General features: G+C 39.7%; 1 protein-coding gene across 2 annotated transcripts; it reads left to right on the top strand.

Moving 5' to 3' along the window:
- The first annotated feature begins 1,121 nt into the window (after positions 1-1,121).
- Positions 1,122-15,519, top strand: LOC106595270 (gastrula zinc finger protein XlCGF57.1). Of its 2 annotated transcripts, XM_045712332.1 has the most exons (3): positions 1,122-1,683; positions 1,738-2,017; positions 13,650-15,519. In XM_045712332.1, the coding sequence occupies exons 1-3, from the start codon at positions 1,582-1,584 to the stop codon at positions 15,200-15,202; spliced, it is 1,935 nt and encodes a 644-aa protein (XP_045568288.1). In that variant the 5' UTR covers positions 1,122-1,581; the 3' UTR covers positions 15,203-15,519. The 2 variants fall into 2 exon arrangements, with proteins under 2 accessions (XP_045568288.1, XP_045568287.1); XM_045712331.1 differs by having other exon boundaries at positions 1,125-2,017; positions 13,650-15,513.
- Positions 15,520-15,866: the final 347 nt, after the last annotated feature.

Raw genomic sequence — 15,866 nt, 5'->3', positions numbered from 1 at the left:
TCGGAAACTGGATTGCACAGCAGAGAAGGTACGGTGGGATTCGAAATGGTCAGTGATCTGTTTGTTAACTTGACTTTCGAAGACTTTAGAAAGGCAGGGCAGGATGGATATAGGTCTGTAACAGTTTTTGTCTAGTGTCACCCCCTTTGAAGAGGGGGATGACCGCGGAAGCATTCCAATCTTTAGGAATCTCGGACGATACGAAAGAGAAGTTGAACAGGCTAGTAATAGGGGTTTCCACAATGGCGGCGGATAATTTGAGAAAGAGAGGGTCCAGATTGTCTAGCCCAGCTGATTTGTACGGGTCCAGGTTTTGCAACTCTTTCAGAACATCAGCTATCTGGATTTGGGTGAAGGAGAAGCTGGGGAGGCTTGGGCAAGTAGCTGCGGGGGGGTGGGGAGCTGTTAGCCGGGGTTGGGGTAGCCAGGAGGAAGGCATGACCAGCCGTTAAAAAAATGCTTATTGAAATTCTCAATTATTGTGGATTTATCGGTGGTGACAGTGTTTCCTAGCCTCAGTGCAGTGGGCAGCTGGGAGGAGGTGCTCTTATTCTCCATGGACTTTACAGTGTCCCAACACATTTTGGAGTTAGAGCTACAGGATGCAAATTTCTGTTTGAAAAAGCTAGCCTTTGCTTTCCTAACTGACTGTGTGTATTGGTTCCTGACTTCCCTGGAAAGTTGCATATCGCGGGGGACTATTCGATGCTAATGCAGTCCGCCACAGGATGTTTTTGTGCTGGTCAAGGGCAGTCAGGTCTGGAGTGAACCAAGGGCTATATCTGTTCTTAGTTTTACCATTTTTGAAAGGGGCATGCTTATTTAAGGTGGTGAGGAAATTACTTTTAAAGAACAACCAAGCATCCCAGTTTAGGTCACCTAACAGAACGAACTCTGAAGATAGATGGGGGCAATCAATTCACATATGGTGTCCAGGGCACAGCTGGGAGCTGAGGGGGGGGGTGGTCTATAACAGGCGGCAACAGTGAGAGACTTATTTCTGGAGAGATTCATTTTTTAAAATTAGAAGTTCGAACTGTTTGGGTATAGACCTGGAATAGTATGACGGAACTTTGCAGGCTATCTCTGCAGTAGATTGCAACAATAACTGTAGGTATTTATTTTGATAATATCTGTTTATTAATATCTGAACTAATCAATCAACACACATGCTGCTCTTTGTTCGTGTTGATATAGTATTATAATTAAAATGAAGAAAAAAATAAAGTTTTCCCTCCTCAACTGCGTTTCCTCCCTCCAGACAGCAGATGGCGATATGTGTCTTTCAGGCGATGTTTCTAGTGTGACGTATATTCTAGTGGACGGAACTCGTCATCAACAACTGCAGTCACCTCGGTAGCTCGCTAGGCAACAAAGTCGGAACATTCAAGTTCTTTAGACAATTTTCGTTATTTTAATTTTGCAACAATGTTTTAACATTCACACTTCTGTGGAAAGAACTAGTCAATAGCAAATTTTAATTTCGTATTGACGTTGTTGCTGTTAGTCAGTTAGCTGTCTGGTTAAGTTAGCTCTAGCAGAGTCGCTAATGCTAACTAGCTAGCTAACATCCCCCTGAACATGAGTTTACTGAGATACACTGAGAAAGGAAGAAAGCTCATGGAAGAGGAGACTGTTACCGTCAAACAAGAAGTAGAAGAAGGTGAGGCTGTTACAGTGAAAGAAGAAAAGGAAGAAGCTTTCAGCGTGAAAGAGGAAGAGGATGTTACAGTGAAGGAAGAAAAGGAAGAAGCTTTCAGCGTGAAAGAGGAAGAGGATGTTACAGTGAAGGAAGAAAAGGAAGAAGCTTTCAGCGTGAAAGAGGAAGAGGATGTTACAGTGAAGGAAGAAAAGGATGCAGTTTTTGTAGTGAAGGAGGAGGAGGGGGAGATGACTGTCACAGAGAAAGAAGAGGAAGACGTTTTTGGATTGAAGGATGAAGAGGGGGAGATTACTGTCACATTAGAGGAGGACGAAGAAGAGAAGACTGGAGAACTGATTAACACCAGTACATACAGTGAGTACTATCTTATAAAACAGGGACATTGATCTGATTAACACCAGTAAATACAGTGAGTACTATGTTATAAAACAGGGACATTGATCTGATTAACACCAGTAAATACAGTGAGTACTATCTAATAAAACAGGGACATTGATCTGATTAACACCAGTAAATACAGTGAGTACTATCTAATAAAACAGGGACATTGATCTGATTAACACCAGTAAATACAGTGAGTACTATGTTATAAAACAGGGACATTGATCTGATTAACACCAGTAAATACAGTGAGTACTATCTAATAAAACAGGGACATTGATCTGATTAACACCAGTAAATACAGTGAGTACTATCTAATAAAACAGGGACATTGATCTGATTAACACCAGTAAATACAGTGAGTACTATCTAATAAAACAGGGACATTGATCTGATTAACACCAGTAAATACAGTGAGTACTATCTTATAAAACAGGGACATTGATCTGATTAACACCAGTAAATACAGTGAGTACTATCTAATAAAACAGGGACATTGATCTGATTAACACCAGTAAATACAGTGAGTACTATCTTATAAAACAGGGACATTGATCTGATTAACACCAGTAAATACAGTGAGTACTATCTAATAAAACAGGGACATTGATCTGATTAACACCAGTAAATACAGTGAGTACTATGTTATAAAACAGGGACATTGATCTGATTAACACCAGTAAATACAGTGAGTACTATCTAATAAAACAGGGACATTGATCTGATTAACACCAGTAAATACAGTGAGTACTATCTAATAAAACAGGGACATTGATCTGATTAACACCAGTAAATACAGTGAGTACTATGTTATAAAACAGGGACATTGATCTGATTAACACCAGTAAATACAGTGAGTACTATCTAATAAAACAGGGACATTGATCTGATTAACACCAGTAAATACAGTGAGTACTATCTAATAAAACAGGGACATTGATCTGATTAACACCAGTAAATACAGTGAGTACTATCTTATAAAACAGGGACATTGATCTGATTAACACCAGCAAATACAGTGAGTACTATCTAATAAAACAGGGACATTGATCTGATTAACACCAGTAAATACAGTGAGTACTATCTTATAAAACAGGGACATTGATCTGATTAACACCAGTAAATACAGTGAGTACTATCTAATAAAACAGGGACATTGATCTGATTAACACCAGTAAATACAGTGAGTACTATCTTTTAAAACAGGACGACAAACTCTGCAGTTGTTGAACTAATGTGTGATTTTAAAAGGACATTATTCTCTTGGATATGTTGTTTCTGTACTGTAGGAATTGAAAAAGCTACAAAGAGTCAACAAAACGTTAATGGATTAAATGCTTTTATTTATTTTTTAAACGTCTCTGAAATATCTCTTTCTGTAGTGCTTTTGCTCAGTCTCTATACTCAATATCACATGAGAGAAAAGTTATTATTAAAAAAAAATAAAAAGATTAAATATCAAAAAGTGTTAGTATTAGGTCCATAGTTGTTCAGTTATAATTTTCAGGCAGACTGATCTGATATTAAATATCTATGATACCATATCATATATTACAGCCATCTCATGTCTGATTTCAAATGATGAAGAGGACAGAATCAAGACAAGGAGAGATCATTTTGATCTGGAATGTTCTGTTAATGTTCTAAGACACTACTAAGAGTAATGTTCTGTTAATGTTCTAACACACTACTAAGAGGAGTGATCTGGAATGTTCTGTTAATGTTCTGTTAATGTTCTAACACACTACTAAGAGGAGTGATCTGGAATGTTCTGTTAATGTTCTAACACACTACTAAGAGGAGTGATCTGGAATGTTCTGTTAATGTTCTAACACACTACTAAGAGGAGTGATCTGGAATGTTCTGTTAATGTTCTAAGACACTAATAAGAGGAATGTTCTGTTAATGTTCTAACACACTACTAAGAGGAGTGATCTGGAATGTTCTGTTAATGTTCTAACACACTACTAAGAGGAATGTTCTGTTAATGTTCTGTTAATGTTCTGTTAATGTTCTAAGACACTAATAAGAGGAATGTTCTGTTAATGTTCTAACACACTACTAAGAGGAATGTTCTGTTAATGTTCTGTTAATGTTCTGTTAATGTTCTAACACACTACTAATGGGAATGATCTGTTAATGTTCTGTTAATGTTCTAAGACACTAATAAGAGGAATGTTCTGTTAATATTCTAACACACCACTAAGGGCTGTTCTTAAGGATGACGTGGAGAGTTTCACAATAACATGGGTTTGACTGTCTTCTTTCTTCATAAAACAGTTATATATATATTTTTTTTCATTTTAAAAGATGAACAACATGTACGTCATGAACTTTATTTTATTGAGTAAATGTATTTTATTTATCCTTCTATGACCGGTGTAGATTGCGTTGCGTTTTGATCGGGCCGACAGATGGACAAGGGACGTTGCTTCCAGAGGCAGTTTGGAACTCGGTAGTGAATGTTGCAACCGAGGACAGACTATTTTTTATGGCGCTGCGAAGTTTAGGACACCCAGACAGATTCCCTTCCTAGAGACACACAGGATATATACAGTACCAATCAAACGTTTGGACACACCTACTCATTCAAGGTTTTTTTTTATTTTTTACTATTTTCTACATTGTAGAATAATAGTAGTGAAGACATCAAAACTACAGTGAGGGAAAAAAGTATTTGATCCCCTGCTGATTTTGTACGTTTGCCCACTGACAAAGAAATTATCAGTCTATAATTTTAATGGTAGGTTTATTTGAACAGTGAGAGACAGAATAACAACAACAAAAAATCCAGAAAAACGCATGTCAGAAATGTTATAAATTGATTTGCATTTTAATGAGGGAAATAAGTATTTGACCCCTCTGCAAAACATGACTTAGTACTTGGTGGCAAAACCCTTGTCACTGTATGAAACACATATGGAATCATGTAGTAACCAAAAAAGTGTTAAATCAAAATATAGATTTTAGATTCTTCAAAGTAGCCACCCTTTGCCTTGATGACAGCTTTGCAAACTCTTGGCATCTCTCAACCAGCTTCATGAGGTAGTCACCTGAAAATGTTTTGGTTACTACATAATTCCATATGTGTTATTTCATGGTTTGATGTCTTCACTATTATTCTACAATGTAGAAATTAGTAAAGATAAAGAAAACCATTTAATGAGAAGGTGTGTCCAAACGTTTGATTGGTACTGTATATATACAGTGAGTGCGGAAAATATTCAGACCCCTTGACTTTTTCCACATTTTATGTTACAGCCTTATTCTAAAATAGATTTTTTTTTAAATCCCCCTCATCAATCTACACACAGTATCCCATAATGACAATTTTTCCAAATCTATTAAAATAAAAAACTGAAATGTCACATTTACATAAGTATTCAGACCCTTTACTCAGTACTTTGTTGAAGCAGCTTTGGCAGTGATTACAGCCTCGAGTCTTCTTGGGTATGACGCTACAAGCTTGGCACACCAGTATTTGGGGAGTTTCTCCCATTCTTCTTCTTTGCAGAGCCTCTCAAGCTCTGTCAGGTTGGGTGGGGGAGTGTCGCTGCACAGCTATTTTCAGGTCTCCAGAGATGTTCGATTGGGTTCAAGTCCGGGCTCTGTTTGCACTGTCTTGGCTGTGTGCTTAGGGTCGTTGTCCTGTTGGAAGGTGAACCTTCGCCCCAGTCTGAGGTCCTGAGTGCTCTGGAGCAGGTTTTCATCAAGGAGCTCTCTGCACTTTGCTCCGTTCATCTTTCCCTCGATCCTGACTAGTCTCCCAGTCGCTGCTGCTGAAAAACATCCCCACAGCATGATGCTTCCACCACAATCCTGTCTCGGAGCTCTACGGACAATTGCTTCGACCTCATGGCTTGGTTTTTGCTCTGACATGCACTGTCGACTGTGGGATTTTGTATAGACAGGTGTGTGTAGGGTTGAAAAGGGTCGGAAACTTTCCGGTAAACTTTCTAGATTTTCTCCGGGAAGTTAAGCCCGGGAATTTTGGGAATTTTGCTTAAATTCATCAAAAACGTTAGCTTATAACAAGTTAACCTTTTTTTGTGGGATACACATAAGGCAATTCTAGGTCTTGTGACATATTTTGGTTAAACTATCCCCAATTCAATGGAATTGTAACCCTCTGCATGCACAGTGCATTCTTCACATGTACAGCTGATTCTCAAGATCTTGCACACTAATGAGATGCTGTTGAGCCCACACTACTACACTGTCTGAGCCAAGGACTACATGCTTTCTGGTAAGTTTTGATTACAATACTGGGTGGGGTGAATATATTTTATATGACATACATTTATTTTTTGTTAACTAGTAAATCGTAGCCTACAACGAAGTGTGTTTAAATCATTTCTAACTTTCTGCTAGTTAGTTTTTGTTACCATGTGGGTTTTAGCTTGCCTGAGCTAACTGAGGAGTGTTAATTCACCTGTTTCCATACATGTTTCATTTGAAAACATTTATCTTACGAAGGAGTTGTTTAATCTAACTGCTTAAGTATTTATCTGTACATGGAATTGTATTTTTTTTTTTTCACAATTTTCTTCTTCTAATCTTTACAGGAAAATGCCACTGGCACTATCTGATGTGTGAAGACATTCACTGCAGCTAATGTAGAAGGAAAAGCTGTGTACATTTGCAAATACTGTGCCAAATCATATGTGAAGAATGCAACAAAGATGCAGAATCATCTGGCCAAGTCATAAAGTTCCCTCAGTGCTCACAACAAGCAACTTCTGACAAAAGTCCCTCTACTTCTATTCGAGGTGAAAATGATGAATCAGACACCTTATCGATAGCAACAACTCATGGTCCTCCTGGAATCAGAAGTTTTTTTTGACTCGATGGAGGAACGTAGTCAGATAAATGCTGATGAATGTCTTGCTCGAGCTGCGTATGCAACTGGTTCACCTCTGATGCTCACAGGCAATGTGTATTGGAAGAGATTTCTGAATGTTCTTCGCCCAGCATACACCCCTCCAACCAGACATGCTTTATCTACTCATTTGCTGGATGCAGAGTTCAACAGAGTTCAAGTGAAGGTCAAGCAAATCATAGAGAAAGCAGACTGTATTGCAATCATCTCTGATTGGTGGTCGAAGGTATTTGCACTGGTGACAGAATGCTGCGAACATGAAGGCTGCTTGGTCTAAAGTGGAGGAGTCCTACCCTCACATCACACCGATTGGCTGTGCTGCTGATGCATTGAATCAGCCCCTCAAGGACATCATGGCACTGAAAACAATGGATACACTCTACAAGAGAGCCAAGGAAGTGGTTAGGTATGTGAAGGGTCATCAAGTTATAGCAGCAATCTACCTCACCAAAGCAAAGTGAGAAGAATAAGAGCACCACATTGAAGCTGCCCAGCAACACCCGTTGGGGTGTTGTCATCATGTTTGACAGTCTCCTGGAGGGGAAGGAGTCTCTCCAAGAAATGGCCATACCGATATGGACAGCCCCATCAAGAGGATCCTCCTGGATTATGTATTTTGGGAGAGAGTGGTAAGCAGCCTGAAACTCCTGAAACCTATAGCAGTAGCCATTGCACGGATTGAGGGAGACAATGCCATCATGTCTGATGTTCAGACTCTGCTTGCAGATGTAAGAGAAGAAATCCGTACTGCCCTGCCCACTTCACTGTTGATCCAAGCAGAGGAAACTGCAGTTCTGAAATATATCAAAAAGTGTGAAGACTTCTGGCTGAATCCCATACATGCCGCAGCGTACATGTTGGACCCCAGGTATGCTGGCAAGAGCATCCTGTCTGGTGCAGAGATCAACAAGGCCTATGGTGTCATCACTACCGTGTCTCGCCACCTTGGCCTGGATGAGGGCAAGGTTCTTGGCAGTCTGGTGAAGTGCACTTCCAAGCAAGGGCTTTGGGTTGGAGATGGAGATGCAATATGGCAGTCGTGCCAACAGATCTCATCAGCCACCTGGTGGAAGGGACTTTGTGGATCTCAGGCTCTTTCCCCTGTTGCCTCCATCATCCTCCAAACCCCACCATCAGCCGCCTCAGAGCGCAACTGGTCCTTGTTTGGGAACACACACACCAAAGCACGCAACAGGCTGACCAATACAAGGGTTGAAAAATTTGTGGCCATCTGGGCGAATTTGAGGATTTTTGAGCCTGACAACGAGCCATCCTCAACAAGGTTGGAAAGTGACAGTGAAGATGAGGCCTTCAGAGTCTGATGTTCAGTAGGTGGACTTTGAGGAGGTCCAGGGAGAAGACATGGAAGCCTGAGAGGAAGACAACCAAAGCTTTAGTTTCTAGACTATCATTGTTGAAAACGTTTTTGGGGAGATGCGATGGATCATTGGGGATCATTCAATAATCCCTTTCTTTTGTTGTTCAGTGAAATCATCCCATGTGAAGAGTCAGCTCATTTAATTAAAGTTCAATTCATAACTAAATTGTTTTTTTTATTTCTATTGGAAGGATTTAATAATTTACAATTATGTCTACTTATGATAAAGGTAAAAGTTTATGTTTCTGTCTCCGTATGATATGGTAAATATATCCAATGCTAAAAAACATCTACATTTAAATGGTACAGTGCCTTGCAAAAGTATTCATCCCCCTTGGCGTTTTTCCTATTTAGTTGCATTACAACCTGTAATTTAAATGGATTTCTATTTGGATTTCATGTAATGGACAAAAACACCAAATATCCAAATTGGTGAAGTGAAATGAAAAGAAATAACTTGTTTCAAAAAAATTCCAAAAAACTGAAAAGTGGTACGTGCGTATGTATTCACCCCCTTTGTTATGAAGCCCCTAAATAATATCTGGTGCAACCAATTACCTTCAGAAGTCACATAATTAGTTACATAAAGTCCATCTGTGTGCAATCTAAGTGTCACATGATCTCAGTATATATACACCCCTGTTCTGAAAGGCCCCAGAGTCTGCAACGCCACTAAGCAAGGGGCACCACCAAGCAAGCGGCACCATGAAGACCAAGGAGCTCTCCAAACAGGTCAGGGATAAAGTTGTGGAGAAGTACAGATCAGGGTTGGGTTATAAAAACATATACAAAACTTTGAACATCCCACGGAGCACCATTTAAATCCATTATTAAAAAATGGAAATATGGCACCACAACAAACCTGCCAAGAGAGGGCTGCCCACCAAAACTCATGGACCAGGCAAGGAGGGCATTAGTCAGAGGCAACAAAGAGACCAAAGATAACCCTGAAGGAGCTGCAAAGCTCCACTGCGGAGATTGGACTATCTGTCCATAGGACCACTTTAAGCCATACACTCCACAGAGCTGGGCTTTACGGAAGAGTGGCCAGAAAAAAAAGCCATTGCTTAAAGGAAAAAAATAAGCAAACACATTTGGAACCAAAAGGCATGTGGGAGACTCTCCAAACATATGGAAGGTACTCTGGTCAGATTAGACTAAAATTGGGCTTTTTGGCCATCAAGGAAAACGCTATGTATGGCGCAAGCCCAACACCTCTCATCACCCCGAGAACACCATCCCCACAGTGAAGCATGGTGGTGGCAGCATCATGCTGTGGGGATGTTTTTCATCGGCAGGGACTTGGAAACTGGTCAGAATTGAAGGAATAATGGATGGCGCTAAATACAGGGAAATTATTGTGGGAAACCTGTTTCAATCTTCCAGAGATTTGAGACTGGGACGGAGGTTCACCTTCCAGCAGGACAATGACCATACTGCTAAAGCAACACTTGAGTGGTTTAAGGGGAAACATTTAAATGTCTTGGAATGACCTAGTCAAATCCCAGACCTAAAACCACTTGAGAATCTATGGTATGACTTAAAGATTGCTTTACACCAGCGGAACCCATCCCACTTGAAGGAGCTTGAGCAGTTTTGCCTTGAAGAATGGGCAAAAATCCCAGTGGCTAGATGTGCCAAGCTTATAGAGACATACCCCAAGAGACTTGCAGCTGTAATTGCTGCAAAAGGTGGCTCTACAAAGTATTGACTTTTGGGGGGGGTAAATAGTTATGCACGTTCAAGTTTTCAGTTTTTTGTGTTATTTCTTGTTTCTTTCACAAGAAAAAATATTTTGCATCTTCAAAGTGGTAGGCATGTTGTGTAAATCAAATGATACAAACCCCCCCAAAACCTATTTTAATTCCAGGTTGTAAGGCAACAAAATAGGAAAAGTGCCAAGGGGGGTGAGTACTTTCGCAAGCCACTGTATTAATATACATTTGCATATATTTCCGTTTATTCACATATATTCCCATATATTCCCACGGAAAGTTTCCACCTCTGAATATTCCCCAAAATGGGCAACCCTAGGTGTGTGCCTTTCCAAAATCATATCCAATCAATTGAATTTACCACATGTGGACTCCAATCAAGTTGTAGAAACATCTCAAGGATGATCAATGGAAACAGGATGCGTCTGAGCTCCATTTCGAAGTATCAAAGCAAAGGCTCTGAATACTTATATAAAAAGGTATTTCTTTTTTTTTATTTGTAATAAATTTGCAAAAATGTTTTAAAACCTGTTTTTGCTTTGTCATTATGGGGTATTGTGTTTAGATTGCTAAGGAATTTTATTTATTTAATCAATATTAGAATAAGGCTGTAACGTAACAAAATGTGGAAAAAGTCTCGGGGTCTGAATACTTTCTGAAGGCACTGTATATCAGGGCATGGACTCTACAAGGTGTCGAAAGCTTCCCACAGGTGTGTCAAATTTGTCTGGATGTCCTTTTGGGTGGTGGACCATTCTTGATAAACACAAGAAACTGTTGAGTTTTTAAAAACCCTGCAGCGTTGCAGTTCTTGACACGAACCAGTGGGCTTTGTACCTACTACCATACCCCGTTCAAAGACACTTAAGTATTTAGTCTTGCCTATTCACCCTCTGAATGGCACACATACACAATCCATGTCTCAGTTGTCTCAAGGCTTAAAAATCCTTCTTTAACCCGTCTCCTCCCCTTCATCTACACTGATGATATTGATGGTAAAACAGGTTGTAACTGATATTGATGGTAAAACAAGTTGTAATTGATATTGATGGTAAAACAGGTTGTAATTGATGTTTATGGTAAAACAGGTTGTAATTGATATTGATGGTAAAACAGGTTGTAATTGATATTGATGGTAAAACAGGTTGTAATTGATATTGATGGTAAAGCAGGTTGTAATTGATATTGATGGTAAAACAGGTTGTAATTGATGGTAAAACAGGTTGTAATTGATAGTAAAACAGGTTGTAATTGATATTGATGGTAAAACAGGTTGTAATTGATATTGATGGTAAAACAGGTTGTAATTGATATTGATGGTAAAACAGGTTGTAATTGATATTGATGGTAAAACAGGTTGTAATTGATATTGATGGTAAAACAGGTTGTAATGTGATATTGAGGGTAAAACAGGTTGTAATTGATAGTAAAACAGGTTGTAATTGATATTGATGGTAAAACAGGTTGTAATTGATATTGATGGTAAAACAGGTTGTAATTGATATTGATGGTAAAACAGGTTGTAATTGATAGTAAAACAGGTTGTAATTGATATTGATAGTAAAACAGGTTGTAATTGATATTGATGGTAAAACAGGTTGTAATTGATATTGATGGTAAAACAGGTTGTAGTTGATGGTAAAACAGGTTGTAATTGATATTGATGGTAAAACAGGTTGTAATTGATATTGATGGTAAAACAGGTTGTAATTGATGGTAAAACAGGTTGTAATTGATGTTGATGGTTCTAACAGTTGCAGAGGCTCATTTATACATATATATATAAATAATAATATATATAATATATACAATATATATACAAATCCCTTCTGTTGCGAACCAAATGCTGGACTAGATGCACGGGGTAATAATGTCTAGATTATTTGGTCCAGTGGAGATTAGTTTATAAATTGCCTGCCAGGGCTGTGGGACAGTGGAGATTAGTTTATAAATTGCCTGGCAGGGCTGTGGGACAGTGGAGATGAGTTTATAAATTGCCTGGCTTGGCCTTGGGACAGTGGATGTATAGGGATAATTCAAATACAACTGTTAACTTTTTAGTGACAAGGGGCAGTATTCGGAAATTCAGATGAATGACGTGCCCAAATTAAACTGCCTTCTACTCGGGCCCAGAAGGTAGGATATGCATATTATTATTAGATTTGGATAGAAAACACTCTGAAGTTTCTAAAACTGTTTGAATGATGTCTGTGAGTATAACAGAACTCGTATGGCAGGCAAAAACCTGAGAAAAATCCAACCAGGAAGTGTGGAAATCTGAGGATTGTAGTTTTTCAAGTGATTCCCTATCCAGTATACAGTGACTTAGGGTTCATTTTGCACTTCCTAAGGCTTCCACTAGATGTCCACAGTCTTTAGAACCTTGTTTCATGCTTCTACTGTTACTGGGCAGATAATAGGAGCTGACTCAACAAGTGGACTGCCTGAGGCCAATGAGTTGTTTACTGCGCGGGCACGCAGGCCCTTCTTCCTTCTTTTTCCTCTGTAATGAATACGCTATTGTCCGGTTGGAATATTATCGAATATTTATGTTAAAAAGACCCTAAGGATTGATTGTAAACATCGTTTGACATGTTTCTATGAACTGTAATGGAAAAATTAGACTTTTCGTCTCTGGTTTTGCGCTCTCTCATTTTGCCTTTGGATAGTGATCTGAACGCGCAAACAAAAGGAGGTATTTGGACATAAATATGGAGTTTATCGAACAAAACTAAAATTTCTTGTGGGAGTCCTGGGAGTGCATTTCGACGAATATCAGCAAAGGTAAGTGAAGATTTATAATACTAATTCTGAGTTTTGTTGACTCCAGAACTTGGCGGGTAACTGTATAGCTTGCTTTGATGGCTGAGCTCTGTACTCAGAATATTGAAAAATGTGCTTTCGCCGTAAAGCGATTGTGAAATCTGACACAGCGGTTGCATTAAGGAGAAATGTATCTATAATTCTTTCAATAACCGTTGTAAATTTTATCAACGTTTATGATTAGTATTTTTGTAAATTGATGTGCTCATTCACCGGAACATCACGCGCCAATGTAAAATGGGGTTTTTGGATATAAATATGAACTTTATCGAACAAAACATACATTTATTGTGTAACATTGAGTCCTGGGAGTGTCATCTGATGAAGATCGTCAAAGGTTAGTGATTCATTTTAGCTGTATTTCTGGTTTTTGTGACGCCTCTCCTTGCTTGGAAAATGGCTGTGTGGTTTTTCTTGTCTCAGCGCTGTCCTAACATAATCTAATGTTATGCTTTCGCCGTAAAGCCTTTTTGAAATCGGACAATGTGGTTGGGTTAATGAGAAGTGTATCTTTAAAATGGGATATAATAGTTGTATGTTTGAGAAATTTGAATTATCAGATTTTTGTTGTTTTGAATTTGCCGCCCTGCTATTTCGCTAGCGCCCCACATGTCCCAGAGAGGTTAACAGGCATTACCCAGGGATCATCATGAATATCTAACGGCTATTAACCAATCAGTATCTACGATCCAAATGTACTGTTTTATAATGAGGGATCTAGTCTAGATTAAACCTCATAAGAAGACTGTTTTATTTAATGGAGGTTTCATTCAGGTCTCTGTTTAACTAGATACTGTTTGTCTTTGGCAGGAGATAGACCAGACTCTCACTCTGACGGCAGGAAGAGTCCTTCAGAGGAACCAGACCCAGAGACGCCCAAACCAGCGAGACGACATCACTGGTCAAAGTGTAAAAAGAGTTTTAAGTGGTTATGGAAGCTGAAAAGTCATGATAGAACAGACACAGGAGAGAAGACTTCACAATGTTCCCAATGTGGGAAGAGTTTTACACGGTTAGGGAACCTGAAAAGGCATGAGAGAATACACACAGGAGAGAAACCTTTCCAATGCTCCCAATGTGGAAAGAGTTTCACAAGGTTAGGGAACTTGAAAGAACATAAAATAATACACACCGTAGAGAAACCTTTCCAATGCTCCCAGTGTGAAAAGGGCTTTAGGTGGTTAGGGAACCTGAAAAAGCATGAGAGAACACACACAGCAGAGAAACCGTTCCAGTGCTCCCAGTGTGGGAATGGTTTTACACAGTTAGGGAGCTTGAAGGAGCATGAAAGGTTACACACAGGGGAGAAGCCTTTCCAATGTTCCCAGTGTGGAAAGAGTTTTGCCCTGTTAGGGAGCCTGAAAAAGCATGAGAGAACACACACAGGAGAAAAGCCGTTCCAATGCTCCCAGTGTGGGAAGGGTTTTACACGGTTAGGGAATCTGAAGGACCATAAAAGAGTACACACAGGAGAGAAACCTTTCCAATGTTCCCAGTGTGGAAATAATTTTACACGGTTACGGAGCCTGAACGAACATAAATTAGTACACTCAGGAGAGAAACGTTTCCAATGTTCCCAGTGTGGAAAGGGTTTTATTCTGTTAGGGAACCTGAAAAAGCATGAGAGAACACACACAGGAGAAAAGCCGTTCCAATGCTCCCACTGTGGAAAGAGTTTTACACAGTTAGGAAGCTTGAAGGTGCATGAAAGGATACACACAGGGGAGACATCTTACCATTGCTCTCTGTGTGGAAAGAATTTTACCAATTTAGGGAACCTAAAAAAACATAAACAATTACACACCGGAGCGAAACCTTTCCAATGCTCCCAGTGTGGGAAGGGTTTTACACTGTTAGGGAACCTGAATGATCATAAAAGAGTACACACAGGGGAGAAACGTTTCCAATGCTCCCAGTGTGGAATAGGTTTTACCCTGTTAGGGAACCTGAAAAAGCATGAGAAAATACACACAGGAGAGAAGTCTTTCCAATGTTCCCAGTGTGGAAATAGTTTTAAAAGTTTAGGGAGCTTGAAGGAGCATGAAAGGATACACACATGGGAGACAGCTTACCATTGCTCTCTGTGTGGAAAGAATTTTACCAAGTTAGGGAACCTAAAAAAACATGCAGAATTTCACACAGGAAAGAAGCCTTTCCAATGCACCCAGTGTGGAAAGGGTTTTACACGGTTAGGGAATCTGAAGGACCATAAATTAATACACACAAGAGAGAAACCTTTCCAATGCTCCCAATGTGGAAAGGGTTTTACCCTGTTAGGGAACCTGAAAAGGCATGAGAGAACACACACAGTTTTAACCCCAGGAGTTGGAACCAGTTCAGAAAACCGCGAACAAAACAAATGAAGAAACAGAAACCGAACCGGGAAAGAAAGTGATCTCTACAGTTCTGGAACAGAACCGTTATTTTAAAAGTATGGTAACCAGTTAATAACGTTATTTTAAAAGTAACTGTCCGGTGGAAGATTTTATTAACTTTAAAAAGTGAATATTCTGTTAACTCATCATAATAGTGTTGAGACATCCTATACTTGTATCTCAAACAGACTGTTTTAAAAAAAAATATACTATTTCCTCATAGAACATGTTATCTCCCTGCGGAGGATGAGCTGGCCAATCTGTTGTTGGGATACGCCCCACACCATTCTGTTGTTGGGATACGACCCACACCATTCTGTTGTTGGGGTACGACCCACACCATTCTGTTGTTGGGGTACGACCCACACCATTCTGTTGTTGGGGTACGACCCACACCGTTCTGTTGTTGGGGTACGACCCACACCGTTCTGTTGTTGGGATACGACCCACACCGTTCTGTTGTTGGGATACGACCCACACCGTTCTGTTGTTGGGATACGACCCACACCGTTCTGTTGTTGGGTTACGACCCACACCGTTCTGTTGTTGGGGTACGACCCACACCGTTCTGTTGTTGGGGTACGACCCACACCGTTCTGTTGTTGGGGTACGACCCACACCAATCTGTTGTTGGGGTACGACCCACACCAAT

This window comes from Salmo salar, chromosome ssa02 (assembly GCF_905237065.1).
Source record: "Salmo salar chromosome ssa02, Ssal_v3.1, whole genome shotgun sequence".
In the NCBI taxonomy this organism is placed as follows: Eukaryota; Metazoa; Chordata; class Actinopteri; order Salmoniformes; family Salmonidae; genus Salmo; species Salmo salar.
Note: the sequence above shows the minus strand (reverse complement) of the source record. Positions and strands in the feature narration are given on the sequence as shown.